Source organism: Bubalus kerabau, chromosome 5 (assembly GCF_029407905.1).
Source record: "Bubalus kerabau isolate K-KA32 ecotype Philippines breed swamp buffalo chromosome 5, PCC_UOA_SB_1v2, whole genome shotgun sequence".
NCBI lineage: Eukaryota > Metazoa > Chordata > Mammalia > Artiodactyla > Bovidae > Bubalus > Bubalus kerabau.
Genome location: NC_073628.1, coordinates 15,564,233 through 15,592,186, shown reverse-complemented (window position 1 = coordinate 15,592,186; position 27,954 = coordinate 15,564,233). Strand labels below are relative to the sequence as shown.

General features: G+C 50.3%; 1 protein-coding gene across 5 annotated transcripts in view; it reads left to right on the top strand.

Moving 5' to 3' along the window:
- Nucleotides 1-23,899, top strand: part of APLP2 (amyloid beta precursor like protein 2) — a 62,370-nt gene extending 38,471 nt beyond the window's left edge. The window contains exons 4-17 of one of the 5 annotated variants that reach the window (XM_055581169.1): nt 835-947; nt 2,073-2,269; nt 2,855-3,066; nt 4,106-4,273; nt 7,174-7,304; nt 8,167-8,241; nt 9,532-9,690; nt 10,350-10,478; nt 13,613-13,712; nt 15,116-15,268; nt 19,176-19,261; nt 19,956-20,030; nt 20,520-20,675; nt 22,468-23,899. In XM_055581169.1, coding sequence (XP_055437144.1) covers nt 835-947; nt 2,073-2,269; nt 2,855-3,066; nt 4,106-4,273; nt 7,174-7,304; nt 8,167-8,241; nt 9,532-9,690; nt 10,350-10,478; nt 13,613-13,712; nt 15,116-15,268; nt 19,176-19,261; nt 19,956-20,030; nt 20,520-20,675; nt 22,468-22,569 — 1,856 coding nt within the window. In that variant the 3' untranslated portion in view covers nt 22,570-23,899. Of the gene's footprint in view, nt 1-834; nt 948-2,072; nt 2,270-2,854; nt 3,067-4,105; nt 4,274-7,173; nt 7,305-8,166; nt 8,242-9,531; nt 9,691-10,349; nt 10,479-13,612; nt 13,713-15,115; nt 15,269-16,610; nt 19,134-19,175; nt 19,262-19,955; nt 20,031-20,519; nt 20,676-21,352; nt 21,592-22,467 lie in introns of those variants that run through there. The other 4 variants (XM_055581168.1, XM_055581171.1, XM_055581170.1 and 1 more) reach the window with 4 other exon arrangements.
- Nucleotides 23,900-27,954: the final 4,055 nt, after the last annotated feature.

Genomic DNA, 27,954 nt, shown 5'->3' with positions numbered 1-27,954 from the left:
GATTCTGTCATATTGTTGTGTATCAGTTCAGTTCTGTCGTGTCCAACTCTTTGACACCCCATGGACTGCAGCACACCAGGCTTCCCTGTCCATCACCAGCTCCCGAAGCTTGCTCAGACTCATGTCAATCGAGTTGGTGATGTCGTCCAACTGTCTCATCCTCTCATTGTTGTGTATAATTAGAGCCAGATGACTATTTGTAGCAGAAAGACGTCTAGGTGCTGTGTTCTCAGAACATGACTTCCGTCAGCTTATCACTCACCCGGGTAAAGTCGTGTCTGCCAGACCTTCCCTCTGCAAAGACCTCTCTCCCACTTCGTCGTTCACTGTCCACTGACGGTCTGTACCTGGATCAGTTATCACAGTGGTGGTTTGTCTTAGAGTGAGGTGTCTGTAGGTACACAGAGGGCTAAAGTAAAGTTCAGCTGTACTTTGGGAGAACAGGCAGTCTCAGTTTCCTGGACATTTTGTTACTTGACGCAATGTGGGCAGAAATAGAGAAGTGAGAGGCTGGGACTGTTGTTGGTGTGAAGTCAGAGGTGGTGGGGAGTCGCCGTGTGTGTTTGAGGTCTTGATGGGCTCCTCTTCCCATTTTCCCTGCTGGGAGTAAGGGATGGAGGGCAGGGAGGAGGGAGGAAGTCCCGGGCGTCACGGCTGTGTGTCAGCCGAAATGTCCAGTTGGCTCCTGCAGATGAGCTGCAGCTCAGCTCACGCGCGTCAGAGACTGCTCCTGTCTGCACGTGGCTGCGTGACTGTCCCAGTGACCTGCAGTCAGGGTCGTTTTCACCTTGAATTGTGATCAGGTTTGCTCCTGACAAAGCTTTTCTTTTCCAGTGGGTGAATTTGTCAGTGATGTTCTGCTAGTTCCAGAGAAGTGCCTGTTTTTCCACAAGGAGCGGATGGAGGTGTGCGAGAATCACCAGCGCTGGCACACCGTGGTCAAAGAGGTAAAGGCCGGCCGGCAGCAGTCAGGGGCTGCTGCTCCTGTCGGGGGAGAGAGGAGCGCGTTTCTCCAGAAAAATAATAGTCTTCTTAATTCAGTTTTTTCCCCTTTATCTCATCAAAGTTTACAGTTACTTGTGTCTTCTAAGTTAAAAATATTTGGAAGAAGAATAGATATTTTGGTAAGGAAGTACAGTATTAACAGTCCAGCGCCTGGAGTCAAGGACGTTAAAAGGATTGCTGAGAAGCTCTCGGCAGGGCATCCAGTAAGGCTGTCGCAGACCCCAAGGCCTGTGTGAAAATATCCAGTTACAGAAGATCTGTGTGGACATGCATGCTGACGGGACCAGAAGTCATTTCACTCTTCTCTGAGGAGGATGAGCTTCTGTAGCGTGTCCGCCAATTTTAGTTGGTTTTCCCTGTCGGTTGCCTTTATTTTGTCTAATTATGAAGTAATTTGAATTCCTCACCACTGAAGAATGCATGTTATTACTGACCACTGTTAACCAGTGTTGATAAGTACTCAAAGAAACCACCACCACCCCAGCCTTAATTTTTTCCACCTTTGGGCTTTCGTTGTTTTGGGCCAGAGAACATTTTCCCGTTACAGGTTAAGCAAAATTTGTAAATCTGTAAACTAGTAGCGTCACAACTTTTTGGCAAAAAAATTAATGTGTCCACAAGAAAGGCTTAACATTGTGATTTAGTGAGGGCTTCTTCTGGAGTGAGCTAGGGGTGGGGGTCTCTGAGCACACTGCTAAGTCCTGAGAGAGCTAGGGGTGGGAGTCTCTGAGCACACTGCTGAGTCCTGAGAGAGCTAGGGGTGGGAGTCTCTGAGCACACTTGTGTCCTGAGAGAACTAGGGTTGGGGGTCTCTGAGCACACTGCTGAGTCCTGAGAGAGCTAGGGGTGGGGTCTCTGAGCGCACTTGTGTCCTGAGAGAGCTAGGGGTGGGGTCTCTAAGCACACTGCTAAGTCCTGAGAGAGCTAGGGGTGGGGTCTCTGAGCGCACTTGTGTCCTGAGAGAGCTAGGGGTGGGGTCTCTGAGCGCACTTGTGTCCTGAGAGAGCTACGGGTGGGGGGTCTCTGAGCGCACGGCTGTCTCCTGACCATGTTCCCGGGCCCCCCAGGCCTGCCTCTCTCAGGGGATGACCCTGTACAGCTACGGCATGCTGCTGCCCTGCGGGGTGGACCAGTTCCACGGCACCGAGTACGTGTGCTGCCCACAGACAAAGGTGGTCCAAACTGCAGTGTCCAAAGAGGACGAGGAGGACGACGATGACAACGACGACGAGGATGAAGAGGAAGACTACGACGTTTATAAAAGGTGAGTTCTGTCCTCAGCCTGTGGGCGGCTGTGGCTGCTACACCCAGGCTCCTGGGTGAAGCCTGTTCCTCCGGAGGTAGGCCAGCACATCTCACTCAACTGTGGCCGAGCCCAGGTGCACCAGTGGCCTTCATCCACCTGTCCTCCTGGCCACGCGCCTTCCCGCACGGTCACGCGGCCCCTGCTTCCTGGCGGTCAGCTCCTGATGAGGTGGCCGGGCTCAGGGCTTTTAGCAGCAGAGCTCACTGTGAAAGTGAAAAAGTGCAAGTGTTAGTCACTCAGTCGTGTCTGACTCCTTGCCAGCCCATGGACTGTAGCCCACCTGGCTCCTCTGTCCATGGGATTTCCCAGGCAAGAATCCTGGAGTGGGTTGTCATTCCCTCCTCCAGGGGATCTTCCCGACCCAGTGATTGAACCTGGGTCTCCTGCATTGCAGGATTCTTTCCCACTGTCTGAGCCACCAGGGATGGGCTGAACTTATTACTCCCTGCCTCTGGGCTCCGAGTCTCAGAGCAGGGAAGGGAGTCAGTGGTTCTCTGTGCGCAGCAGTTGGTGGTGACCTTCCTTTTTTGTTGTGACCTTTAGTGAGTTTCCTACCGAACCAGATCTGGAAGACTTCACAGAGGCAGCTGCAGACGAGGACGACGACGAGGAGGAGGAGGGGGAGGAGGAGGTGGTGGAAGACCGCGACTACTACTACGACACCTTCAAGGGCGAGGACTACAATGAGGAGAGCCCCACCGAGCCCAGCAGCTACAGGGCGGCCGCGGAGGAGGGGATCACTCATGACGTTAGAGGTAGACCCACCTGGCCGTCATGTGCTTACAATCTATTAATATTCTTTCATTCACTCACAGGCTGCTTGCCTCCCAGGAGGGCGGCTTCATGCCCCAAAAGTGAGGTCAGCTCTGGGTGCTACCAGGTCTGGCAGCTGACAGATGGAGTCAGGAAACTGTGATGTGCATTGTGAGGACTTAGAGAATCAGAGAGACCATGTGGTCTGCCCTCCGGCAGGATTCTCCCACATCCAGCCGGAGATGTTCCCGCCTGGGAGCCCCTTCCTCAGTGAGGCCAAAGTCCCAGGTTTTGGAGTGGACGTCACTTCTTTAGTTCTTTTCCTGAGTGTGTTCCAATCTGTAGGCTGCCCTGCTTGGCCATCAGGGCATCTGGAATTTGATGACCTGCTGGTAAGGGATCAGGGCCCTTTCAATTTCACCGTTAAATAAAAAGGAAATGTTCTAGCCCACTTCTGTGCAGCCCACTGCCGACTGTATATTTGAAGCCATTTAGGAGCTGAAGAATTGTTTAGGGTTCATCCAGGAGCCGATGACTTACCGAGTCTAGAAGTTTGTGATTAACCTTGGAGAACAGAAAATGTACACTGGCCCTTTCCAGAGGCCTGAGTAGTGTTTACGATGGTGACCGCCACTGAAACTGCCTCTGCGCCCACGCTGCCTCCCTCTGCCCGGGGCGCCCCCGAGACGGCCAAGGCAGGCAGCTGTCCCCACTACACAGACCAGAAATGTGAGGCTCCCGAGCTGTGCGCTGTGGAGTTCCTCCACATCAGCCCTTTCCCACTCTAAGCTCCAGACAGTGCAAGAAGCACTGCTCAGTGTTCTCAGGGCCCAGGGCTCTCCCTTGCCTCGGGAAGGAAGAGGACCACATGCTCAGCGATGGCTGGCAGCAATGGTTGGCCGGGACCCCGGGGTCCCACCCCGTCTTGGCCTTCGCTGAGGTCCAGTGTCACTCGGCCCTTCTCCCCTTGCTGGTCTGTAGTTTTGTGAGCCCCCAAAGCCGCTGCTCTGCCCCGCTGACCTTCTGACCATTTCCACACAGCTGTCTGCTCCCAGGAGGCGCTGACGGGGCCGTGCCGGGCCGTGATGCCCCGCTGGTACTTCGACCTCTCCAAGGGGAAGTGCGTGCGCTTTATATATGGCGGCTGCGGCGGCAACAGGAACAATTTTGAGTCTGAGGATTATTGTATGGCTGTGTGTAAAGCGATGAGTAAGTCCTGTCCGGCGTGCGTCCTCGTGGCCGCGTCTGTGGTGCTCCCCGCCCACTCGGTGTCACTGTTGGTTGTCTGCCCTCCTCTCTGTGCTTTCTAGATCTAGCTCTGCTTTTCTGTCGGCAGTTGTCAGCTCAGTTTTCTGTGTCCTGTGCTCGCTGTGGGCTTGGTGGTGGTGGTGAAGGAGGAGGAGGAGGAGGTGATGGTGGTGATGAAGGAGGTGATGGCGGAGGGGTGGTGCTCCCTCCCTGCCCGAGGGGAGAGCCTGGGGCCTGCCCTTTTGGGAGCCCCTGTGTTGGTTGGGAAGGAGGCCCTGCCCTCTGCTGTCAGATGCTGAAAGGCATGAAGGGCACTCGGATAGGCCATGAGTTCTGCACATGCTCGTGTCCAGGCTTTGTCCCTCATTCTGGTCTTGAGCAGCCCTGTTGCCAACCCCCACAATGCACACTCGCTAAGGGGGACGCCTGCTCTCCAAGGAGGTGACAGTAAGGACACTTTGGGACGCTGAGAACATTGGAACATCTTGATGCACTCCGGGGAGCCTGCTCTGCAGACAAACGGTGGTGACTGTTTCCCCAGTATTCTAGGGGACCTTGGGTCACACAGAGCTTTAGGGAACAGGGAAGTTTTGGTTTGTTTTCTTTGGTCACAAAGGAAATTCTGCGTTCAGTGGAGTCTGGTTCACTCAGACATCAATAGGTTGCTTTTCTTCGTAGTTAGCCCTTTTCCTGTTGAAGATTCTCATCTGGAGCAGTTCTGACCCATGTGTAGGAAAACCCTTTGGCTGGACAGACCCTTCTGCCTTCTGATTCTGACACTCATTGCCGGTCCTGGTCATTTGCTCTAAAAATTTTTTGGCTCTAGCGTCTGATGGCTTTTCATTCAAAGGTTTCCTTCAGACCCTTTTGTTCCCTCTTAATACGATATGGTATACTATTAGTGCTTCCACTGTAGCTGCTGCTCTGTGGGGTTTTTATTTGAAATCATTGAAAAGATGAAAGGGAAAAAAAGAGCCTTTAGGGAACATCAGTGGCAGAAACTTTTCGTTCAGGAAAGACAGAGCTAGAAATTACAATGATTCTTCCTGCTTTGTTAAACTCCTTAAACTAAGGGGGTAAGAAAGCATTGTTTGTGGCGGAAGCCTGAGGAATCAGGGTCATTAAAGATCATGTTGAATGTGAGGCGCAGTCTTTACCCAAAGGATCAAATGTTGATGGGGCAGTAAGAGACACCAGGCGACGGCAGGTGGTCAGAGCATGAACGGCTTTGAAGTCTGCAGAACCGGAGTCTCCTGTTACTGTGGAAGGGGAAGCAGTGTGTCCGAGCACTCATGGAGCCCCTGACTTGAGCGCTTTGGAAGATGGTAGCGTCACTGTCCCTTGAAAGGGACCAGCGCCTGCGGGTGTGCTGGCTTCCTGGGCCGTTAGCTTGCACACAGAGGGCATGTGGTTGTGGGTCCGAGTCCATCGTCTTCAGAACCAGACCTCCAGGTCTGCTGCTCCTGTGCCCTTTCATTCCGGGGTGGACGCAGCTTGCGCTTGTATTATCTTTATCCGGCCCAGTGATATGAACCAAAGGCTCTGTCTCCAACACATAAGCCTTTAAGCTGCGGGCCTACATCACTGAGGGACGTGCTTGTTGGCACGGATGGACTTCAGCACTTTGAAATTCTCCTGAGTGTCATGGGGAACGTGGTTTCTGAAGCAATCTATATAGATTCTGACTTAGTGACAGTCTGCAAATTGGCTGTTGAGACCTTATTTAAACTTAATGTAGGAACCAGATATTCTTGACAAAACTTTGAGCCATAGCTTTTAGGTTTAAAACTCAGTGAGAGGGTAAAAGGGAGATGCCCAGACAGAAGCACGTGGAGTGGCTGGCTGGCTTGTGCTCACGCTCATCATTTTGCCAGTTGCTCGCACGTTGTGTTAAAGTTACGCGGTTCTGGAAATCGGGTGAGTTTGTCTCCGAATGGAAATTTGTTGAATTTGGCTTTTGCTGTCCACGTGGCTCTCAAGTGTGACCGACAGAACAAGTTGTGTGAGCAGGCTGCCTGACATTCCTCCCTGCCCTGGGAAATCCCCAGTGAGTCGGGGTGTTCAGCGTCGCCACAGGTATTTCTTAAGAGGTTAAGTAAACCTGTCGCCTCCACCTCCTGGATGCAGATAAGCTCCTTTGTGCAGACACTCGGCTGCCTGGGGCCATCAGGAACCTGGACTAGGCATGCGGAGTGTTTGTTCTAATGGGCTATTCTCTGGGTGGTGGCCAGGTGAGGCCCTCGAGCGTCATGGATGGAAAAGCCCTGAGTGGCTTCACTTTCACAGCGAGTCCTTGTGAGACGTGTTGTCCCTGCTGGGGGCCTGGGCTGAGGGTCCTCCAGTGGGACTGAAAGCTAAACAGAGGCAGCTGGGGTGTTTGGACTTTCTCTGCCCAGTCTGTGTGCAGAGAACATACAGTTGAATCAGTGGCCCAGCGTGAGTTGTGACCTAAAAATAGCTGGAGAAAAGGCAGCCTGAGCCCTGCAGTGCCTTTGCACATCTGCCGTCAGCCCTGTCTCTGGTCAGATGCACTCAGTGACCAGAAGGGCAGGTCAGGTAGTTAATTTTAGGTTTTAAGGTTTCAGGAACTGAGGGAGGGTAAGAAGTGTTCCCTTCTCTGCCCCTGAAGTCCCAAGTAGGTACCTCGCTGGTTCTGAAGGTGCAGAGGTGCAGATGGGCCTGGCGGCTGGATTTTGGGTAAGGAAGACAGGGCGGAGTCCCGCCAAATGGGCGCACCCCCCTGAGGTGGTGCCGAACACACCGGTCCCTCCAGCGGGCCCAGCTGGGCTTCGTCCCGAGCACCGTGCAGCTTCAGCATCGGGCCGGGCCCCGGAGAGAACCGTCCGGTCATTCTGTTTCAGTTCCCCCAACTCCTCTGCCAACCAATGACGTCGACGTGTATTTCGAGACTTCTGCAGACGACAATGAGCACGCGCGCTTCCAGAAGGCCAAGGAGCAGCTGGAAATCCGCCACCGCAACCGGATGGACAGGGTAAATCTCGGCCCCTTATCTTTGTGTTGTCAGGGCTTCATAGTTGAAGCAAAGGGACACCACCTCCTCAGGTGAGGCGTGTGAGTGTGAGCGAGACTGTCCCCTGGATGGGACTGGTGCCCACCCCTCCCCCAGCTCTGTGATGTTGGAGTCACCCCTCCCAGGGCTTTAGTTCCATTCTGCCATGGGGCACTTCCTGTCAACATTACGTTCTGTTTGTTTTTTTAAAGTTTTTTATTTCTGAAAAAGGGAACTCTATATCAATATTGTAAGTAGAAAGCTAGTATCTTTTACCATTAGAAGAGAGTAACGATACTAGTACATTAAATGAAAGCAGTGTTAGAACATTCTGGCTAGATACTGTTGCCTGCTGAAGGTCTGAGTCTCTGGGTTTCTTTTCCTTAAAGGAGTTGGAAGTATCAGAGCAACAGGAGCACCACGTGAGTGCAGCTTTCTCCTAGACTTACTCAGAAGGGTTGAAAGAAAACTGAAAAGGGACTATTTGCCAGGTCTGGGCAGCAGCCTCACGTCTTGTGTGCTGGGAGAAACCTGTTACTGTTCTGAGAAGCAGGTGTTAGCCCTCCTCCCCTTTCTTGTGAGGAGACTGAGGCACAGAGTCTGGCAAATAATGCACCCAAGGTTACGGACGAGGCAGCCGTGAAACGGGGCTCCTGCAGAGGGGCACTGACGCCAGCACCTCCTGAGGCAGCCGCCCTGGACAGACCTTGAGCTCGTGGGCACGTGGGGCACGCGCTCCTTGTGTGCCTTCCCACATCATGTTCAGGGCCCCACAGTATTTTTAGAAAATGGGACCATTGTTCCAGAGATTATCTGGTCATAGTGGCTTTGACCTTTGTTCCAGGTGAAGAAGGAATGGGAAGAGGCTGAACTTCAAGCGAAGAACCTCCCCAAAGCAGAGAGGCAGACTCTCATTCAGGTGAGACATGTCCTCCAGGGAGGGGCCCCAGGCAGACCCTTCGGAATATGGTCAGAGCCAGACTCCCCACAAGGTGGACATTGACCGTCGACACCCCCTTTTAATTGAGAGTTCGTGTCACAAGGAGGTCTTCGCTGCTTCGTTTTCCCTCCCAGTGGTGTTCTCTGGAGTTGCTCACCTGCCGTGGAGGGAAACCCAAGCCCAGGGCAGAGCACACACACCTTTCATGCCCAGAAGTAACCTCTGCTCAGCTGTGTTTATTCTACTCTCCTGGCAAGTCCTCGGGCATCATCCTTCTTAGGCTGCTCCTTGTTTTCTGCAGAAGTGAATGCTTTTTTTTTTTTTCCTTTGGCAGACTTAATTAAAGTCCAAGGCAGAAAATAGAGCTCTCTGATACCAGTTCATCTCTAACTTTGGATGTAAGAATGTAATCTTAGAACCTCAGCAGCTGTCTTCCCCTTGACTAGAGGAGGGCGTCGACAGGAATTGACAGGACCGATTCGGGATCATGACACTGGTTGCTGTTTAAGTCAGCTTGGGTTTATGTTTTGCCACAATCTCTCTGCTCGTGCTGTTGGATCACCTTTGCTTTTTCACCAGTAACCTAGAAAACCCACGAGTGTCCCTTTATGCACTCTGTGGGGGGTCTTAGCTCCCCAGCCTTAAATTCTGTCTGCAGACCTAGCCTGGCACCTGCAGGGAGCCTGCCCTTCACCACATGGTCTGAATGGTCAGCATCGCCTGCCCTGGGGCTGGGCCTGTCCCCCATTGGTCTGTGGTTTGGGGGCACCTTGTCACAGTGTGGGAAAGACAGCCTTCCATTTCTCACAGTGCACATGGAGAGGCCAGGCCTGGGCTCTGCGTGCTGGAATTTCCATCCCTAGAGGTGCTGAGGAGCCTGCATGACACCCAGATTTATGTGCTCTGGTTAGACGGAGAAGTACAGTCAGCCCTTGAACAGAGGATCCCCCCACACATGGATATTTGCAGTGGTAGACATCACAGCAACGCTCCATCCATGATTGGCTGAATCCGTGGATGCGGGACTGCACATAGGGAGGGCCGACTGTAAGTTAGTTACACGGGCTCTTTGACCAAGGAGGATTGGTGCCCTCAACCCCTACGATATTCAAGGTCACCTCTAAGAACCCTCAGACCCGACCCTTGCTCCCCCCCGAGTCTGCGCCTCTTGCAGGGGCAGTGGGCACAGAGAGGCAGAATGGGGTCCACCCCCGTGTGCGTGCACGCCTGCAGGGGCATGGATCCCATGTGGTTCCTTCCTTCTTGCAGCACTTCCAGGCCATGGTGAAGGCACTGGAGAAGGAGGCAGCTAGCGAGAAGCAGCAGCTGGTGGAGACGCACCTGGCGCGTGTGGAGGCCATGCTCAATGACCGCCGCCGGGTGGCGCTGGAGAACTACCTGGCGGCCCTGCAGTCCGACCCTCCGCGGGTGAGCACGCCCAGCCCTAAAGCCCAGGGTAGCCTGTGTGGGACCACTTCCGGCTTGGGGCCGCCGCAGTGCAGACACAGCTTCCCGTGGAAAAGCAGAACCTCGGGGTGCTAGTCGGTAGTTCCCCAACTTTTGCATTTTTATAGTAGCCTTACTTCCAAAGAATAAAAACATGCCTCCCATGGATGAAGACTTTTGAACCAATTCTATTTTAAATCAGACAATGAGCAAGTTTATATCACAGCTCTTTTCTGCCAGTGCTGTTAGACTTGATCCTTCAGCTCTGACTTGCCTTGCTCTGCAGGGACAGGGTGTTTGTCTGTATCCTCCTTAAGCAAGTGAGGTCTGTCCTGAGTATTTACAGCAGCAGATGCTGAGCTCAGGAAACAGCATAGATTGGGCTAGAAGAGGAAGTGGGCTAGAGGCTCTGGGAAATACTGTCTGTAGAGGAGCCTCTGTAACTGTGGAACTTAGCTTTTGGTACCTTACTTAGAAAGATAGCTTCTTATTACTTGGTAACTGAAAGCTTTTAAGAGTACAGGTTTCATTCCTGTGCCTTGCTGAGGCTGACATTCTCAGTGAGTTCTTAAAACTTCACTTTCCTGCCTGTTTTCAGTTCTGTAGTCTCTGGACGTGAAAACTCCCTTTCTGTCTTGCAGCCCCATCGCATCCTTCAGGCCTTGAGGCGCTACGTCCGCGCTGAGAACAAAGACCGCCTCCACACCCTCCGTCACTACCAGCACGTGCTGGCTGTCGACCCCGAGAAGGCGGCCCAGATGAGGTCCCAGGTACGGCAGACGGCGGGGAGACCGCTCTGGCCCGTGCTGCTTGTAATTAGTCCTCGGAGAATGACCTTTTATTTCCAGAGACAGTAGGTCCAAGAGCTGGGTTTTGCAAAGGTACAAATGTAAACATATGTATCCCATACTTTTTAATATTAAGTATGTTCTATTTAAATTGTTTCTGGAAGCTTAGAGATGGATAGTTGTATTGGCGAGATAAGTCAGTTTCTTTCAGTTTATTACTGGTTAAGGGTACCACTAGAATTAACATTTAAAATCTCTTTCTAGGCAAACATTGAGTTGTCCAGAAAGTTCATTTGGGTTTTTCCATAAGATGGTACAAAAACCTGAACAAATATTTGGGCCGACTCTATATCAAGCACGTCTTAAAACGGGACTGTCTTGTACAGTTTCGTTGTTGTTTGGATGCCGTTAGGTCCCGTGTCTTGTCCCCTGCTGTATCCCGTCAGTCTGTGCACTCATCTGTAGGTTGAAAGCAGGTTGTTTCTGGACCTGCTTTCTCGTTCTGGTTTTGTCTGTATATGAACTTGAGTTTTACTCTCTTGTATTCATAGAAATGAAGTTGCCTACAAGACCGCTAGCTTCCTTTAAAACAGTTCGCCTGTTAGTTTTCCTGGAGGGCCTTGAAATGATATAAGTGGTCTTCCTCTATTACTTTCCGTATTCTAAATCCAGCGCTCTGCAGGCTGTGGGGACATGGTGTGCACAGGCTGGGGACCTGTCCCCTCCCGCCTCCTGTTGCTTGTGTGGTGTAACTGGGGGGGAACTTCCCAGAGGCCCTGTGTGGTTCCCCTCCAGCCGCATTCACTGCCTGGTTCTGCTCCAGTATCTGACTGCACAGTTGAATCCTTGTGTGCCCTTGAGCAGCTCACAGTTGTGTGGCGTTAGTTATGTGAGCTGTAAAGATGGAGAAGAATTGTCCTTTAACATACGAGCCCACCCTGGCAGCTGAGTGTTCAGCCAGTGAAAGAAATGGGGCTCCTAAAGAGTGGGAAGGACTTGGGGACCCGGGGTCTCTGCTGGGCCTGGAGTTGAGGCTGTGTTTGAAGGTGGACAGGGTAGGAGAGGAGGAGGAAAGCCCAGCAGACCTTGGGCGGCTTCCAGAAAGCTCAGGCGGGGGAGCTTGCATCCTGACAAGAGGTTAGAATTTTTCAGGTCTACTCGATTTTTTTCAGTGTAATCACATTTTTTTCTTTTTTTTTTTAAAGAAAACTAGACTATAGTGAAGTATTTTACAGAGAAGCAGCCTGTTTCGTGTGGTTAGAGTAGCAGGACAGATAAGACCTCGGTCAGTGTGGTCAGTAAACCTTCGAGCCAGGAGGCAGGTGCCACACGCGTGAGGGCCCCGAGAGGCGGAGCATCTTCTTAGAGCATCTGTGCTGCGTGCTGTTTACCGTCTGCTCAAAGCCCTTAATTCTAGGGCAGCTCAGCCCCCAGATTACACTAGCCTTTGCCTATTCCCCGTCGTGTTATGTAAACTCTAGAAAACCCCGACCACGCCGAACCTCTTAGATCCCGTGCACTTTGGCTTGAGGCGTAGGTGATGGACTGCCCCCTCACCCTGCAGCTCCAGGGGGTCCTCCAAAACCCCTGACGCCCAGTGTCCCGCCTGCGGTTGGTCGTGTCCTCGAGGAAACCATCCTCTGACTGCGACAGTGTCCCCGCTGCTGAGACCACACCAGGCAGCTGATGGTCCCCTTTGCATCTGCATTTTTTCTCTAAGGCACTCAACTCGACTCTAGTGCTTTCCCATCAATTTACTTGATTGAAAGAATGGCGAGTGTAAAATTAAATTGCTTTCATCCTTGCTTTTAAAGGTCAGAGAGACATCAATCTACAATAAAAGCCTCTTTCCATTTAACTTCAGTTTTCATTTTGACCCTTCACGTTAATGGCCTCAAGCCCACATAACTAATCCATTGGCTCAGAGCGCCCCCTTGAGGAACAGCTTGGTGGCGGCAGGTGTAACTGGTGGGATTAGCCTTCTCGAGGACCTTGTGTGGTCTATGGCCACCTGCCTCACACTCACTGTGTCATAGGGGCGGAGGTAGCCCAAATCTTATTTCCACCATAGTGAAGTAGCTTAGTCATGTCCAACTCTTTACGACCCCATGAACTGTAGCCTACTAGGCTCCTCTGTCCATGAGATTTTCCAGGCAAGAGTACTGGAGTGGGCTGCCATTTCCTTCTCCAATTCCACCATAAAAAGCTCTGAAATTCAGGGACCACTTTAATGACCCTTTTCCCCTCTTTTTTTGGATGAACTACTTTGGAACTTTTGCATTTAGAAAAGAAATGAGCATGGAAGACATGGTAGATATGTCTTTGTTTATCACCCGTTAAATCAGGTTTGTTTATACCTCAGTGTGAAGGTTTGGAGGCATAGCTTGTTTAGTTAAAGTGAAAGTTTTAGTCACTCAGTCATGTCTGACTCTTTGTGACCCCATGGACTCTAGCCTACCAGGCTCCTATATCCATGGGATTTCCCAGGCAAGAATACTGGACTGGGTGGCCATTTCCTCCTCCAGGGGGATTTTCCTGACCCAGGGCTGGAACCTGTCTCCTGCATGGTAGGCGGATTCTTTACCCCTTGAGCCACCAGGGAAGCCCCGTTTAGTTAAACAGGAATCACCTGTCCTCTTGCTTACAGTGATAATCATTTCAAGCAGCTGCTTCACTAAGCACACTCCATGAATGGTCCCACCCCGCAAATCTACTTTTCAACCAGTGATTTCATTCTTTCGTTACTTCATTTAGTCTGGCCAGTGGTAAAAACCGACCAACTGGTTTCCTCTTTCACTCAGAAAAACCTTCCTGAGTGTCTGACATTGTGCAAATTCGGATTCTTTTTTTTTTTTTTTAACTATACTGTCGGGTAATGACACTTTTTAAAGTTTCCCTTAACTTGGAGCACTCCGTGTGGATGAATCCTTAAGTCACTGAGAGTCAATACCCCATGTTCTTGCACCGCAGTGGTCAGTGAATATGGGGGGGGGCAAGTCCTACTGCCCCTCTGACCAGCTGCTTTGCTGGAGAGCACAGGCCTTTGTAGAGCGTGTGGGTGTCCGGCAGGCCGGGCTGTTCTGGTGACAGCGCCTCCCCCCACCTCGTACTCGCAGGTGATGACGCATCTCCATGTGATTGAAGAACGGCGGAACCAGAGCCTCTCCCTGCTCTACAAAGTCCCGTATGTGGCCCAAGAGATCCAACAGGAAATCGGTGGGTGCCAGCTGTGGGCGTCAAGGTCAGACCATGCCGGATTAGAGAAAGGAGGCTGGGCATTAGTGCGCACAGGCTCACGTGGTCAAGTCCTGGGCTGGCAGCCACAGAGCCTTGAGTTTCACTGACCTTGACTCTTGTTACCAGAAGAGAAACCTAGGGTGTGAAATTGCAAGGGACTGGGCATGCGTCCTCTTAACCCTCCCCTCTGTAACTGCTGGTATATTTCAAGGCACCTGTTCACACCATTCTCACTTCCTCTCCCTCTTCTGGTCTTTCCCTTCATTTATTCAACAAACGTTTGTCGTGCCTACTGTGTGTCGCAGAGCAGAACGCGCACCGGTAGACAGACCTCCGGAAGCTCACGTTGTAGGAGGAGAGGACAGGAAGATGAGTGTCCGTGGGAGGGGGTGTCCTGTGCTGGAGGTGGAAGGGTGGGCTGGGGAGGTGCCTGGTGGTCAGGCTGCCTTGGGGCGGGGGCGGGTGGAGTGAGGGGGTTGGTCTAGTGATGAGAAGGAGCCCTCCCTGCAGAGACCCCCCAGCAGGAAAACAGCAAGCACAGGAAGTGATGACTGCAGAGCCTGAAGTTGAGAGATTTTAGCAAAATCAAGGAGTTTGGATTTTATTCTGGGATAACAGAAAGTCACTCAAGGGTTTTAAACTAGCGAGTGACTATATCTGGATTATGCTTTTTTAAAACAATGTGAATTTAAAAAAAATTACCAGGTTGCTGTGTCGAGGGTTGATGAAAATTGGAAGTCACCAGAAAGCAGTTGTAAAAATCCAGGGGAGAGGGGCTGGCTGAGTGCCCTGAGACAGGAATGGGAGGAGCTGGAGGGGTGGGTGGACTTGAAGGGTGCCTTTCAGAGGAAGGGTGAACAGGGGTGGGTGGGGCAGGGGGTGAGGGGAAGAAAAGCACTGGATATGCCCTGGTTCTCATTGTGAGCAGCTGAGTGGGTGGTGGGGCCAAACAGTGCTGAGGTACAGTGTGGTCTTCACTTGTTAAAATGGAAACTGCCCTTGGACAGTAAGTGATCGGCTCTCAGTTAGATGAGCCAGATCTCCAGGCTATAGGTACAAGACACAGATGTGGGGGTCATGATCCATAGATGGTATTTACACCTGTGTCATTGGAGGAAACCACTTAATCAGAGTGAATTGCTAGAGGAGAGAGGGGTGCTCAGGAACGAGCCCTGGGGTTCCCAGTGCTGGGGCTCTGCAGTCTACAGAGTCAGAGGTGCACCCTCAGGTGAGAGGAACAGGTCGTGGCCTGAATTGTGAACTGGTGAGACTCCTGTTTAAACAGAGCTCGCATCCGACCAGATTAGTCCCGTTCAGGCTGTCCTGTGCCAGGAAACAATATCTTTCTGAAAACATGGCTCCTGGGCGTCTGTCTTTATCAGATGAACTGCTTCAAGAACAGCGAGCCGACATGGACCAGTTCAGCTCCTCCTTCTCAGAAACCCCCGTGGACGTGCGGGTGAGCTCGGAGGAGAGCGACGAGATCCCGCCATTCCACTCCCTCCATCCCTTCCCATCCCTGCCTGAGAACGAAGGTGCGTATGCGCAACAGGCCAGCCCAGCAGTGGGACCAAGGGCAGGGAGGGACGTGGTTAGAAAATGGAAATCAGATGAAGGGAGGGGTGGGGGTGTCAGGGGGATGGGGTCCTCCAAGCACCTTCCGAGTGGGGCACCTTCAGAACCTCAGAAGTTTGTGGTGTTTCTCCCTTGTGTTAGACCAAAGCCTAAAGCCCTCTGTTTGTCCGTGGCCACTAGCTGCATCCAGCGTGTGAGGCCTAGATGTGGAGGCCCCTTTGCAGCTTAAATAGCACTTTGGTGTCCTAGGCTGTCCTTGTCTTTTCCTCACGGTCTTGGGAAGTAGGCGATGGGAGGCTCCCTGCTGCTTCCCAGGTCTGCAGTGTGCTCTCAGAGCCATGAGTCTGTACCAGAAATAAACAGGCTGCTGGTCCCAGGCCCTGAGGCCAGGGTGTGCAGTCAGCTTCCATATATTTGTCTGCTGCTGTCGCAGCCGATGGCGCTGATGATAAAAACAGTGGCCGCCGATGTCCGGGCCCCCACACACTCCAGCCTCTGTATGCAGATGCTTTCCTGTATATTGTCTTCCCCAAAATAATGCTCTCAGGAAGGGACTGGAAGTGTTCCTGTCTGGGTATCAAGGGTTTAAAGAGCGTCAGTGTCTGCCTAGGGTCACATAGCTCATAGGTGGGAAGGAAGGACTGGAGCCTGAGTTGAGGCAGTCCTGAGTCCTGGGCCCAGATCCAGTGATGCCACCACAGAAGCCCAAGAAAAGGGCATCCAGTTCGGCCTCCAGACCCCAACACAAGTGTCTTCTTCTAAACCTACTGTCTCAGAGGTGCCAACTCAGAACAGCTGAGCCTCTGATAGTACAAGAGAATCCGAGGAATGAGCCAAAGAGGTGCCGCCTCATTCCCCTTCCGTTCCCTCACAGACCCCCACCCTTGCACCCTTGCAGGGCTGCAAGGGTCCCTGCTTCATAGCTTGTTACTGGCGGGGGCATCTTAGATGTTTGTGAACTAGGACCTTGTCTCCTCGGAAAACCACGACGAGGAATAACTTGTGTTTCTGTTACTTTCTCAGGAAGATAACTTGGGGCTAGCTAAATGATTTAGAAATCTCACAGAAGCCCTCCCGAGAGACCCAAGACCACCTGCCTTTTTCCCCTCCCCTCCAATCTTGCTGTAGCTCTCACGATGCTGTTTGCTTATGGGGAAGTGCAGGCCCCTTTTGTAAGAAAGCATGCTTTTTGTTTATGTTACACAGAAGGTCTAAGGTAGGAATTTTGAAAGAAGGCGTTTTTTTTTTTTTCCTTAATCTCCTCTTGTGCTGTTTTGTTTTTGCTGCTTTCCTTTCTGCTAGACTCTCAGCCGGAGTTGTTCCACCCAATGAAGAAAGGTTGGTTTGTCATAGATGTTCCCACTAAGGCCTTCATTCCCTGCATTTGCCCTGAAGTTTCATGCTCTGCTTCATCCCATCATTAACTTCTTCCACCTCATCCCTTTAGATGTGGCTGTGAGGGGAGCCAGTGCAGCCAGACCTCCGGCACCTGAGTACTGAGCAACCAAAGTAGATTCTTCATAAACCCTTTTAATCTGGGTGGACTTTTAAAAGTATATCCAGTTTAAACGGGTTGGTTTCCAATTGCTGGCATAAGTAAAAACACACTTGTGGTCAGGTGGAGAGTCATTTTATTTTACCTCTCTTTCTCTGCCGCTCCCACTTACATCTTTTCCCTTTCTTCTTAGCTGTCCCTTGCTTTTTGTCCATGCCCAGGTGTCTTTGTTTCCAGCTGTCTCATGTGCCCTGAGATGTAGTGTCCCTTTAGGACATGGTAGAAGCTGATGGTGAAACAGGTTGAGACAAGTGAACTCCTGATGTAATAAGTGTCCAGTTTTCAGACAAAGTTAACTGCATGTGGGCACAGGCTGCAGGCTTGCAACCTTGATCTTGTGTAACCCACTGCACACACTGGAGGTAGGGGTCTTAACTTTCTTTTCTAGATACGGCAGTTGAAGAAGCCTCAGCTTCCATGAGTTAAGTCATGAGCTGAAGAAGTAGAGGAGCCAGCATTTGAACCTGGCTTCTTCAGTCTTCCGAGCCCACGGTGCTTCTATTTCATGGAACGCAGTGTGGCTGCAGCATTTCTGGGTGGGCGGGTGGCCCAGTCTCAGAGTCTCTGTGAACAAGGACGCACAGACTGACTTCTGTGTGCTGCGCCCCGGCTGAAGGGTTGGGGGTGGTGTGTGTGTTGGTTTTCAGAACACAAGGGTGTGTGAGCTTGGTTTTATTCCCTTGGGTGTTCCTCTCCGTCACTGGAGGGCATTCTTCTGAGCAGCACATGTGTTTAGATGAAGACGAATTTTCTAAAAGTCTAACTGGCTTTCACCTTTATGCTTCAGCTGTTATTCACTGGAATAGTTTAAACGTTAACTTTTGGTCTCTTAACGTCTCCTGATTATTCAATCTATATAACCAACGTGGTTTTGGTCGGCATTTAAGAAACACATGGGTTGTACCACCAAAAAAAGTGTTAGGACAGTCTGCACACTGGCAGTAGGGCTTTGAGTCCATTGGTTCAGTGCCACATTTTTCAAATAGGATCCTGCCCTTAGGACCTTTGAAATTCTGACGAGAGAGAGAGGGATGGGAGGAGCAGTTCGAATTGACTGGGCTTGGTCATGAGCATCTGTGCGCTGAAATACAGCCTTACTATTTCATTGACGTTCTGAGGCTACAGAAGCCAGCCCTGCTTTAACTTGCCCTCGAATCAAGTTGTGAGACTCTTTTAAAATGAACACTTTGGGGCGAAAGCTGCCTGGTTTCTGGCTGCATTCTAATGAGTGAAGTGTCAGCTGGCCAGGGGTTCAAAAGCTGCAGTGTAGTGACTGGAGGCTCTGGGTCCAGCCCAAGTCTGGCTGTAAGCTGGACAGCTTTGCCGTGGCTGGGCCTCTAGCAGCCCGTGGACAGCGAGCTTTGTAGATTCCCATATTGGCATCTGACTCACCTGCCATGGTCGCCTTAGAATGCCACGTGTGTTGCCGGGTTGATCTGTTTGTAAAAGGTTCAGGTCACAGGCATCTATAGCACTGTGTTTGTTATTATTAACAAAACACTCAAAGAGAGCTGGAAGTCACATGCTTTGGAGCAAAAACTAGACGATTGCATCTCGCTCTTGCTGTCGTTCGGAGTGCCACGCGCAGGCGACGCTGGCTCAGGCGATGTCTGACCTTGACAAGAGGACAGTTGACATTCTTGCTCTGTTTATGGAGCAGTGCTGTCCAGCCTGGTGTTAGAAATCTCCCTGTGTAGGGAACGCCTCCTTCCTATTCAGGATGTGATGGTCTGGTGCAGGCCCGGGAGGGTTACAGCATAGTGAGAGACAGAACAAGACCAGTCATCACACACATGATTTTTAAGTACCATGACCTGGGAATGTCTCCCCAAAAGATCTGCAGCTTGAAGGACAGATGGGCAGGTACAAGGGAAGGGAGGGCATTTCAGCAGAAAGACGGTGCTCGAGGTGGGCGTGCAGGGGTGACAGTTCTTCCATTCGGAGCCCCGATGGCAAAGGAGCAAGTGGGGGTAGTAGGTGCTTGGTGATACCACAGAGGGGTCGAGGGTTTTTTTGGTGCTGGAAGGCCTTTAGACCCAGTTTCTATTTGTAGTTCAAAGCGTGTTCTCTCCTGAAGGCTTACACAGTGAGCACCACATCCTCTTCCTGTCCCATGACACCCATCGGTCCTGTGTCCCTCATCCCTGTGGAGCATAACGCATCCTCCAGGATGGGAGCAAGTAGCACATCTAGAGCCGGGGGTGGGGGCATGCCGTGGGGGCTCCCTGACTCTCAGGAGGGAGTCTGCCACTTCTGTGAGGCGGACGTGAGGTCAGCCCACCTTGGGAGACAGCAGCGCTCTCTGCACACAGGATCCGCACTAGGAGAGCAGGACGGAGGACTGATCGGGGCTGAGGAGAAAGTGATCAACAGCAAGAAGAAAGTGGATGAGAACATGGTGAGCCGCTTCTCCCTGCTCCGTGTCCGAGTTAACTTTGAGAACGATCGGACACTCCCCTGCTGGACCCCAACGTGTCCATGCCCACAGGGGAGCACAGGGCAGGCTCCCACTGCCCCAACAGTTGTGCCCTGTTCTTCAGCATCTACATATGAGATGGAGCAATTCTTTCAGCAGTAGCTCATCTCTTGCTATACAGTGGAAAATAATATTTGCAACTATGGGTATGAACAAATGTGAGAGGCTGTTTATAATGAGTAGATTTAATAACTTGAAGTGGAATAGAATCACATTTGGTTCTTTAGCTGCCTGAGGTTTATACCTCCTGCTAATTATTTTTCTAGCATTTTTATCACTTAATGTTTCTAGATTATCCTTAACTGAGTTTGATATTTGAACATGGCTACTGGATAGTCTGTCCTGAAATACCTCCACAATGGTCACTTAAAGGAAAAGGCAGGGGACAGCCCTTAAAAGACCAACTGCTGTACGGTAATTTTGCACCCAGTCCTGCTCCTTTGTTAAGGAGTTTGGTGAGTGGACCTAGGAAACGTGGCAGAACTGATGGGTTGCTGGGTGTCCATCCAGTGTCTGTTTCCCTGCTCCAAATGGTATGTGGAACAGCGAAGAAGTAGTTACCCATATGCTAAACTTCCCCTCCCACTCAGCTGGTGACATTTCCCCGCTGTTTCAGGTCATTGATGAGACCCTGGACGTGAAGGAAATGATTTTCAACGCTGAGAGAGTTGGAGGCCTCGAGGAAGAACCGGTATGCGTTTTGTTCCAAAACCTGATGGCAGGTCTCAGGTCAGCCTTGGCTGTTTTCTCTCCTGCCCTCCCAGTTCAGGGGGAAGACAGAGCAGCACCTGCTATCTAAAGTTATCAAGGTCCCGCGTCCCCCATTTTCCTGTACTTTCAGATAAGAAAGATTAGCATCCCCATGAAGGGAAAGGAAGGGCTTCCCTGATAGCTCAGTTGGTAAAGAATCCACCTGCAGTGCAGGAGACCCCGGTTCAATTCCTGGGTCAGGAAGATCTGCTGGAGAAGGGATAGGCTACCTATTCCAATATTCTTGGGCTTCTCTTGTTGCTCAGCTGGTAAAAAAAAATCAGCCTGAAAGCGGGAGACCTGGGTTTGTCCCTGGAGGGAAAGGATGGGGGCCCTCCCCACCTGGATAACCACTTGGGCAGCAGGGTCCTGGCGCCCCGCGGGCTTGTCGTCTCTTACCCCCTGTGGCCTGTCTGTTCTGTTGCTTCAGGAGTCTGTAGGGCCACTGCGGGAAGACTTCAGCCTGAGCAGCAGCGCCCTCATCGGCCTGCTGGTCGTCGCGGTGGCCATCGCCACCATCATCGTCATCAGCCTAGTGATGCTGAGGAGGAGGCAGTACGGCAGCATCAGCCATGGCATCGTGGAGGTGAGCCGTCAACGAGCTGGACAGGACCCGAGCGTCAGCTTAATCACTGTGGTATTGGCTGCCGTCTTGGAAGTCAGCTCCCGCTGAATTAAGCTGACCTGTCAAAAGGGCTGTCGCCAACATTTAACATTAATTTGGGCTTTGACTGTGAATGTGAGGAAGTCTTAAGAGCATTTTATGCTGAGAAAATGGTTTTCTCAAATTGTTTCCTTAGTGTTTCCTTTTTTTTTCAGGTGCGTTAGATGTTTGAGAATGAAGGACTGCTAATGCTGTTTTTTTTTAACTTTTTAATATCTATTTATTATTAGTTTGCTTCTTTTGACTTGGTTTCTAAGGAGCAAACCAGGTAGGTATATGACAGATCAGGTAACAATGGCTATGTGAGTGAACTGAGTCTTAAAAATATGAAAGAGGAATAACACTCTTATTTTTCAATAGGGGAAAAAAAGCAGCAGGAAATTCGGAAAGAAAGAGCCAGACCAGATTGTTTTCTGATCCGTCTTTTGCTCATTTGTATTCAGAGCTGTTTACTTAGCACTAATTTTTAGTGGGCGGTGGGAATGCCCACGGTGTCTTAATTCCAGAAAATGAATATGGTAAGGAATAGAATGCGGTTGGGAAAATTCGTCCAAATGCACTTAGTTATCTGGTTTCACCTCCTCCTGGACCCTGATCAGGTGGTAGGATTCTGGAGCTGGAGGAGACTGGAGGCCATCCGGTCTTGCTGCTGGCATGGCTCGCCCTCGCCCAGGCCGCCCCTCATAGACACGGCAGAGCAGAGACTTGCTGTAGATTCAGCTCACCGTTCCCTCCAACGTGGACTCTAGGTTTCAGGAGGCTGGCCTCTCTGACCCTCTTTTCTTTTATTATTATTATTTTTTTTTTTTTTTAATAAAAAGTTTTAAATGTACAAAAAGTTCCAGGACAATACTTCATCCTACCTAGAGGTGTAGCAGCTGCTACGGCAGGGAATGCGGATGTCTGTACAGGAATGGAACTAAGGGTCCTCACCGCCTCGGACGCAAGGAACAGCTTACTGTTTGCCAGATTCCTTAATTCTTCCTGTGGCCACGGGTCCTTTCCCCATGACCTTCCCTTTTAGCCCTTCCAGTGTCTTCTGCTCCTCCTTCTGTTTATGCTTGAATGCCGTACCCTCCTCGTCCGTCTCCTTGGCTTGAATGCCTTACCCTCCTTGTCCTTCTCCTTGGCTTGAATGCCTTACCCTCCTCCTCCATCTCCTTGGCTTGAATGCCTTACCCTCCTCGTCCGTCTCCTTGGCTTGCTTCTTGGGTGGCTTCAGGGGCCTCTTGCCACCTTCGCAGCCCGACATGGCACCTGCCGCCCCTTCCCACTGGAAGCGGAACTCTCCGTCCCAGCTCCTGCGCCGATACCCCCCAGTTTTCTTTTTTTATTTCTTTGGCTTCATTGGGTCTTAGTTGCGACGCCTGGGGTCTTCACTGGGGCGTGCGATCTGTTGTTGCAACACGAGGGCTCTCGTTGGGGCTCGAGGGCTCAGTAGTTGGGTCGTGTGGGCGTCATTGCTCCACAGCATGTGGGATCTTCATTCCCCAACCAGGGATCAAACCTGTATCCCCCGTGTTGCAAGGCAGATTCTTAACCACTGGACCACCAGGGAAGCCCCCGACCCTCTTCTCTTCTCCTGCTGGGTCCTCACTGCCTGCTCTTGTCTGGCCTGCGCCCGTGGTCCCCGGGGATCGCACAGTTCATGTCTTCTGACACCCTGGCATGTTCTCCTGCGTTCTCACAGTGACCGCCGTCTTTGTTCCTCCAGGTCGACCCGATGCTCACCCCAGAAGAGCGTCACCTGAGCAAGATGCAGAACCATGGCTACGAAAACCCAACCTACAAATACCTGGAGCAGATGCAGATTTAAGCGGGGGAAGCGCAGCGCCAGTGGAGGGAGGTTGGGCGGGCAGCAGACGTCCAGAGGTCTGGATGGACGATGGACCGACAGTGACTTCCAGAGGAGTTCCTCGACACTCAGATCTCCTGGAGCATTAAGACTATAAAGTACTACTGTAGAGTCACAATTTCCATTCTTTTAAATGGGCGAAAAAATGTTAATATAACAATATATGATATATAAACCTTAAATGAACAAATGATCTATTGCAGATATTTGACTGATGTAGTTTTCTTTTTTTAAATTAATCAGGAATCTCACTTCTATTATATCATCTCACACATGCTCTCTATTGAAATGGAAAATGTTGATTGTCAATGATAGACCGAACATGCTACATGCGGGCCGTTTGTTCCAGCTGCACTGTGTAAACCAACTCTTTAAGGCTCACTGTCCTGATTTTTATTTAAAAAAAAAAAAAATGAAGAAGAAGAGGCAGTATTCCCTTTAAATGGGCTTTCAGAAAGTTACTGAGAAAGCTGAATCAGGAGCTGTTATTATTGGTCCTTAAAGTACATCACCATCCCCTCTGAAAATGCCTTTGAAGGACCCTTTCTCGGAGATCTGGTGCTCCCGCCGCTGGGTACCAGGGTGTCTTCTCACAAGTCCTGTCACCAGAGAGGTGCTCAGAGCAAGCATTTGCGCTTCAGCATCTCTCAGCGAGCCTGTGTGTGCAGAGCAGGCCCACTGCTGCGCTCCTTCTCAATCCAGTTCTTCCACAGAAGTTAGCCTGTCGTTGGTACCTGGCGACCCTCCTCTGTCTGCCGTTGACTCGCCGTAGCTTCTGACCACGCACGTCCTTCCCAAGTGATGTCTAGATGTGCAGTTTTCCTCTTTGGGTAATCCCTGGCCCCCCTCCCCCGCCAAGGCACTGGTCCGCACCATCCACTGGGAGAAGACGGCAGGAGGAGACGGCCAGCGGCCCGGGGAGAACCAGGGAGGTGTGCTTTTCTGTGGAAGGTGGATGTTCCAAGCTGTACACGAAATGACCTGTAGACCCCATGGAAGCTCCGAAAGTTTTGTTTCGTTCACATGAGTCTCTGTGATGCTTGTGTAGTTGATGTTGCTGCTCACAGCTGCTTCTTTTCCTTTTTTTTTTTTTTTTAAATTCAGAAGGTTCTGGTAACCTGTGGTGTATCTTTTTTTCTATTTCCCTGTGATGTTTTTTTTCTTCTTCCTCCCCTTTACCCATCCATGTCTCTTCCCACTATGCACAGATAAACTTCACCTACAAACTCCTTAATCTGATCTGTGGAGAATGTACAGAGTTTAAACACATCAATAAATACTTTAACTTCCACCAGGACTCCGTGTGTCATTGGCCTGGCGTTACTCGTGGTGACTGCTTCAACCCTCCACCCCGGAGGGTGGGTGGCTTCCTTTTCTGGAGGGTCACTGACCACTCGGCGGAGGCAGGAATTGGTCCAGCAGGCTGGACTCCTGAGCTTGAATTGCATTTTTCATTTAAAAAATTTAAAAAAGAGAAAAGGTTCCTTCAACCTCAAAGCTTATGACATTTTTTTATCTCAGAGAAACAGTCTTTCATTATTTCTGTAATGATTTCCTGCACTGTATTTTGTTTTCTAAAACTGTTAACGGGTTAAACCTCTAATTGCTCCTTTTTCTTTATAGTCTGTAATCTGGGTGTTCCTTTGCATATCTTCACCTTTCTAGTGAGTTCTGTAATTATGTTTTTAAATTCCATAAGAACTGCTTGCTTCATTGCTCTGTCTCCCTTTCTTCCTTGCTGCGCTACATGTGGGATGTCTGATCCCTGGTGGCATGTGGGATCTTAGTCCCCCTGTCAGGGGTCGGAACCTGTGCCCTTTGCAGTGTCTCAACCAGCCGGACTGCCTGAGAATTCCCTGCTGGCTTTGTCTTAATAGTTCTTATAATTTCTTCTTTTTATGAGGAAAATCCATCTGAGTTTGTGCAGTAGGATTTTGAAAGTATTCTTCCTTCTCTTAACTTGCCTGTTTCCCTTTTTATTATTTTTTGTTTGTTTTTTAATTTTTACAGCATTGTGTCGGTTTCGGCCATCAGATCAGATCAGTTCAGTCGCTCAGTCGTGTCCGACTCTTTGCGACCCCATGAATCGCAGCACGCCAGGCCTCCCTGTCCATCACCAACTCCCAGAGTTCACTCAGACTCACGTCCATCGAGTCAGTGATGCCATCCAGCCATCTCATCCTCTGGCGTCCCCCTCTTCTCTTGCCCCCAATCCCTCCCAGCATCAGAGTCTTTTCCAATGAGTCAACTCTTTGCATGAGGTGGCCAAAGTACTGGAATTTCAGCTTTAGCATCATTCCTTCCAAAGAAATCCCAGGGCTGATCTCCTTCACAATGGACTGGTTGGATCTCCTTGCAGTCCAAGGGACTCTCAAGAGTCTTCTCCAACACCACAGTTCAAAAGCATCAATTCTTCGGCGCTCAGCCTTCTTCACAGTCCAACTCTCACATCCATACATGACCACAGGAAAAACCATAGCCTTGACTAGACGGACCTTTGTTGGCAAAGTAATGTCTCTGCTTTTGAATATGCTATCTAGGTTGGTCATAACTTTCCTTCCAAGGAGTAAGCGTCTTTTAATTTCATGGCTGCAGTCACCATCTGCACTGATTTGGGAGCCCAGAAAAATAAAGTCTGACACTGTTTCCACTGTTTCCCCATCTATTTCCCATGAAGTGATGGGACCGGATGCCGTGATCTTTGTTTTCTGAATGTTGAGCTTTAAACCAACTTTTTCACTCTCCACTTTCACTTTCATCAAGAGGCTTTTGAGTTCCTCTTCACTTTCTGCCATAAGGGTGGTGCCATCTGCATATCTGAGGTGATTGATATTTCTCCCGGCAATCTTGATTCCAGCTTGTGTTCCTTCCAGTCCAGCGTTTCTCATGATGTACTCTGCATAGAAGTTAAATAAGCAGGGTGACAATATACAGCCTTGACGAACTCCTTTTCCTATTTGGAACCAGTCTGTTGTTCCATGTCCAGTTCTAACTGTTGCTTCCTGACCTGCATACAAATTTCTCAAGAGGCAGATCAGGTGGTCTGGTATTCCCATCTCTTTCAGAATTTTCCACAGTTTCTTGTGATGCACACAGTCAAAGGCTTTGGCATAGTCAATAAAGCAGAAATAGATGTTTTTCTGGAACTCTCTTGCTTTTTCCATGATCCAGCGGATGTTGGCAATTTGATCTCTGGTTCCTCTGCCTTTTCTAAAACCAGCTTGAACATCAGGAAGTTCACAGTTCACATATTGCTGAAGCCTGGCTTGGAGAATTTTGAGCATTACTTTACTAGCATGTGAGATGAGTGCAATTGTGCGGTAGTTTGAGCATTCTTTGGCATTGCCTTTCTTTGGGATTGGAATGAAAACTGACCTTTTCCAGTCCTGTGGCCACTGCTGAGTTTTCCAAATTTGCTGGCATATTGAGTGCAGCACTTCCACAGCATCATCTTTCAGGATTTGGAATAGCTCAACTGGAATTCCATCACCTCCATACTACGATGAAAATCGGCTGTTAATTACACACACACCCCCTCCCTCCTGAGCCTTCCTGCCTTCCCCCCATCCCACCCCTCTAGATCATCACAGAGCAGTAGGCTGGGCTCCAGTGTTACATAGCAACGTCCCCCCGGCTGTCTTCCCCCCATCCCACCCCTCTAGATCATCACAGCGGCAGGCTGGGCTCCAGTGTTACATAGCAACGTCCCCCCGGCTGTCTTCCCCCCATCCCACCCCTCTAGATCATCACAGCGGCAGGCTGGGCTCCAGTGTTACGTAGCAATGTCCCCCCAGCTGCCTTCCCCCCCATCCCACCCCTCTAGATCATCACAGAGTGGCAGGCTGGGCTCCAGTGTTACGTAGCAACGTCCCCCTGGCTGGCTGTTTCACACATGATAGTGTATGTTGATGGTACTTTCTTCATTCGTCCACTGACTCACTCCCCCACTGTGTCCGCAAGTCCATCCTCTGCATCTGTCTCCATTCCTTCCCTGCAAAAGGTTCATCAATGCCACTTATCTAGATTACATACATATGCGTTAATATACTGTATTTATCTGACTGACTTCTCTCTGTAACAGGCTCGAGGTTCATCCGCCTCACTAGAACCAAGACTCAAATTCATTCTGTTTTTTTATGTCTGAGTAATACTCCGTTGTGTATGGGTACCCCAATTTCTTTATCAATTCGTCAGTGAACATCTAGCTTGCTTCCCTCTGGCTATTGTAAATAGTGCTGCAATAAGTGTTGGGATATGTGTCTTTTAAAATTGTGGTGTTCTCAGGGTGTGTACCCAGTAGTGGGGTTTCTGAGTCATATGGTAGATTTATTCCCAGTGTTTTAAGGGATCTCATACTGTTTTCCATATGCCTATTTCCTTTTGAGCTCTTGACTGCCTTTGAAAGTGAAAGTGTTAGTCGCTCAGTCATGTCCAACTCTTTGTGGCCCCATGGACTGTAGCCCACCATGTAGTCCATGGAATTCTCCAGTCAAGAATACTGGAGTGGGTTGCTGTTCCTTTCTTCAGGGGATCTGCCTGATCCCGGCATGGAACCCAGGTCTCCTGTATTGCAGGTGGATTCTTTACCATCTGAATTCCTATAAATGTGTAGTGATCATTCATTTGATCAAACATAAGAACTACATGATTAGCTAAAAGAAAGAAATCAGAAAGTGAAGGGTTTGGTGCAACAAAATACAATTGTTTATTAACATAAGACTTTTCTCGATCCTGGCGACTGTGAGTAGAGCTTGGGGCTGAATTTTAAAGAAAGGTTTGCAGCCTTCATTTCTGAGTTTCTTAAATAAACTGCCACTAGCGGGCACTGTTCTCTCATTGAAGGAGATTTGTTTACTCGACACCTGCTTTCAGTGTGTTGTGCCCTGAGGTGATTTTCACTGTGATGGAAGTCTTTCTGCTCGTGAGTAAATTCGGGGGCTGATCTCAGCAGTCCTCGCCCTAGTGGAGTGTGATGCAGCTTTACATATACGGTGCTGTCAAGATCCCACTGCGTGTCCGTGTGTGCACATACATGGTGTATGCATTTTCTTTAGATACTGGAATAGGGGGTGTGCGTTTTATGAGCCTCTGGCCAGGAAATGCTTTGGGACAAACCAGTTGAACCGGCTGGTTCTTTGTTGCCATCAGCAGGTCCCCATCTGCCCCTCCCTCCTGCATTGACCTCACAACTCGCAGCCAGGAAGTTGGGAAAATAGAAACTTCATTTCTTTGAAGCCAGTGTCTGAAAGGTGTCTTCAGTTGGCCCTCTGCAATACCAGCTGGGATATGTGGGTCTGCATTCATTAGGATTCCCTCCCAAATTTAACAGACCAGCTTTGCTTGGGT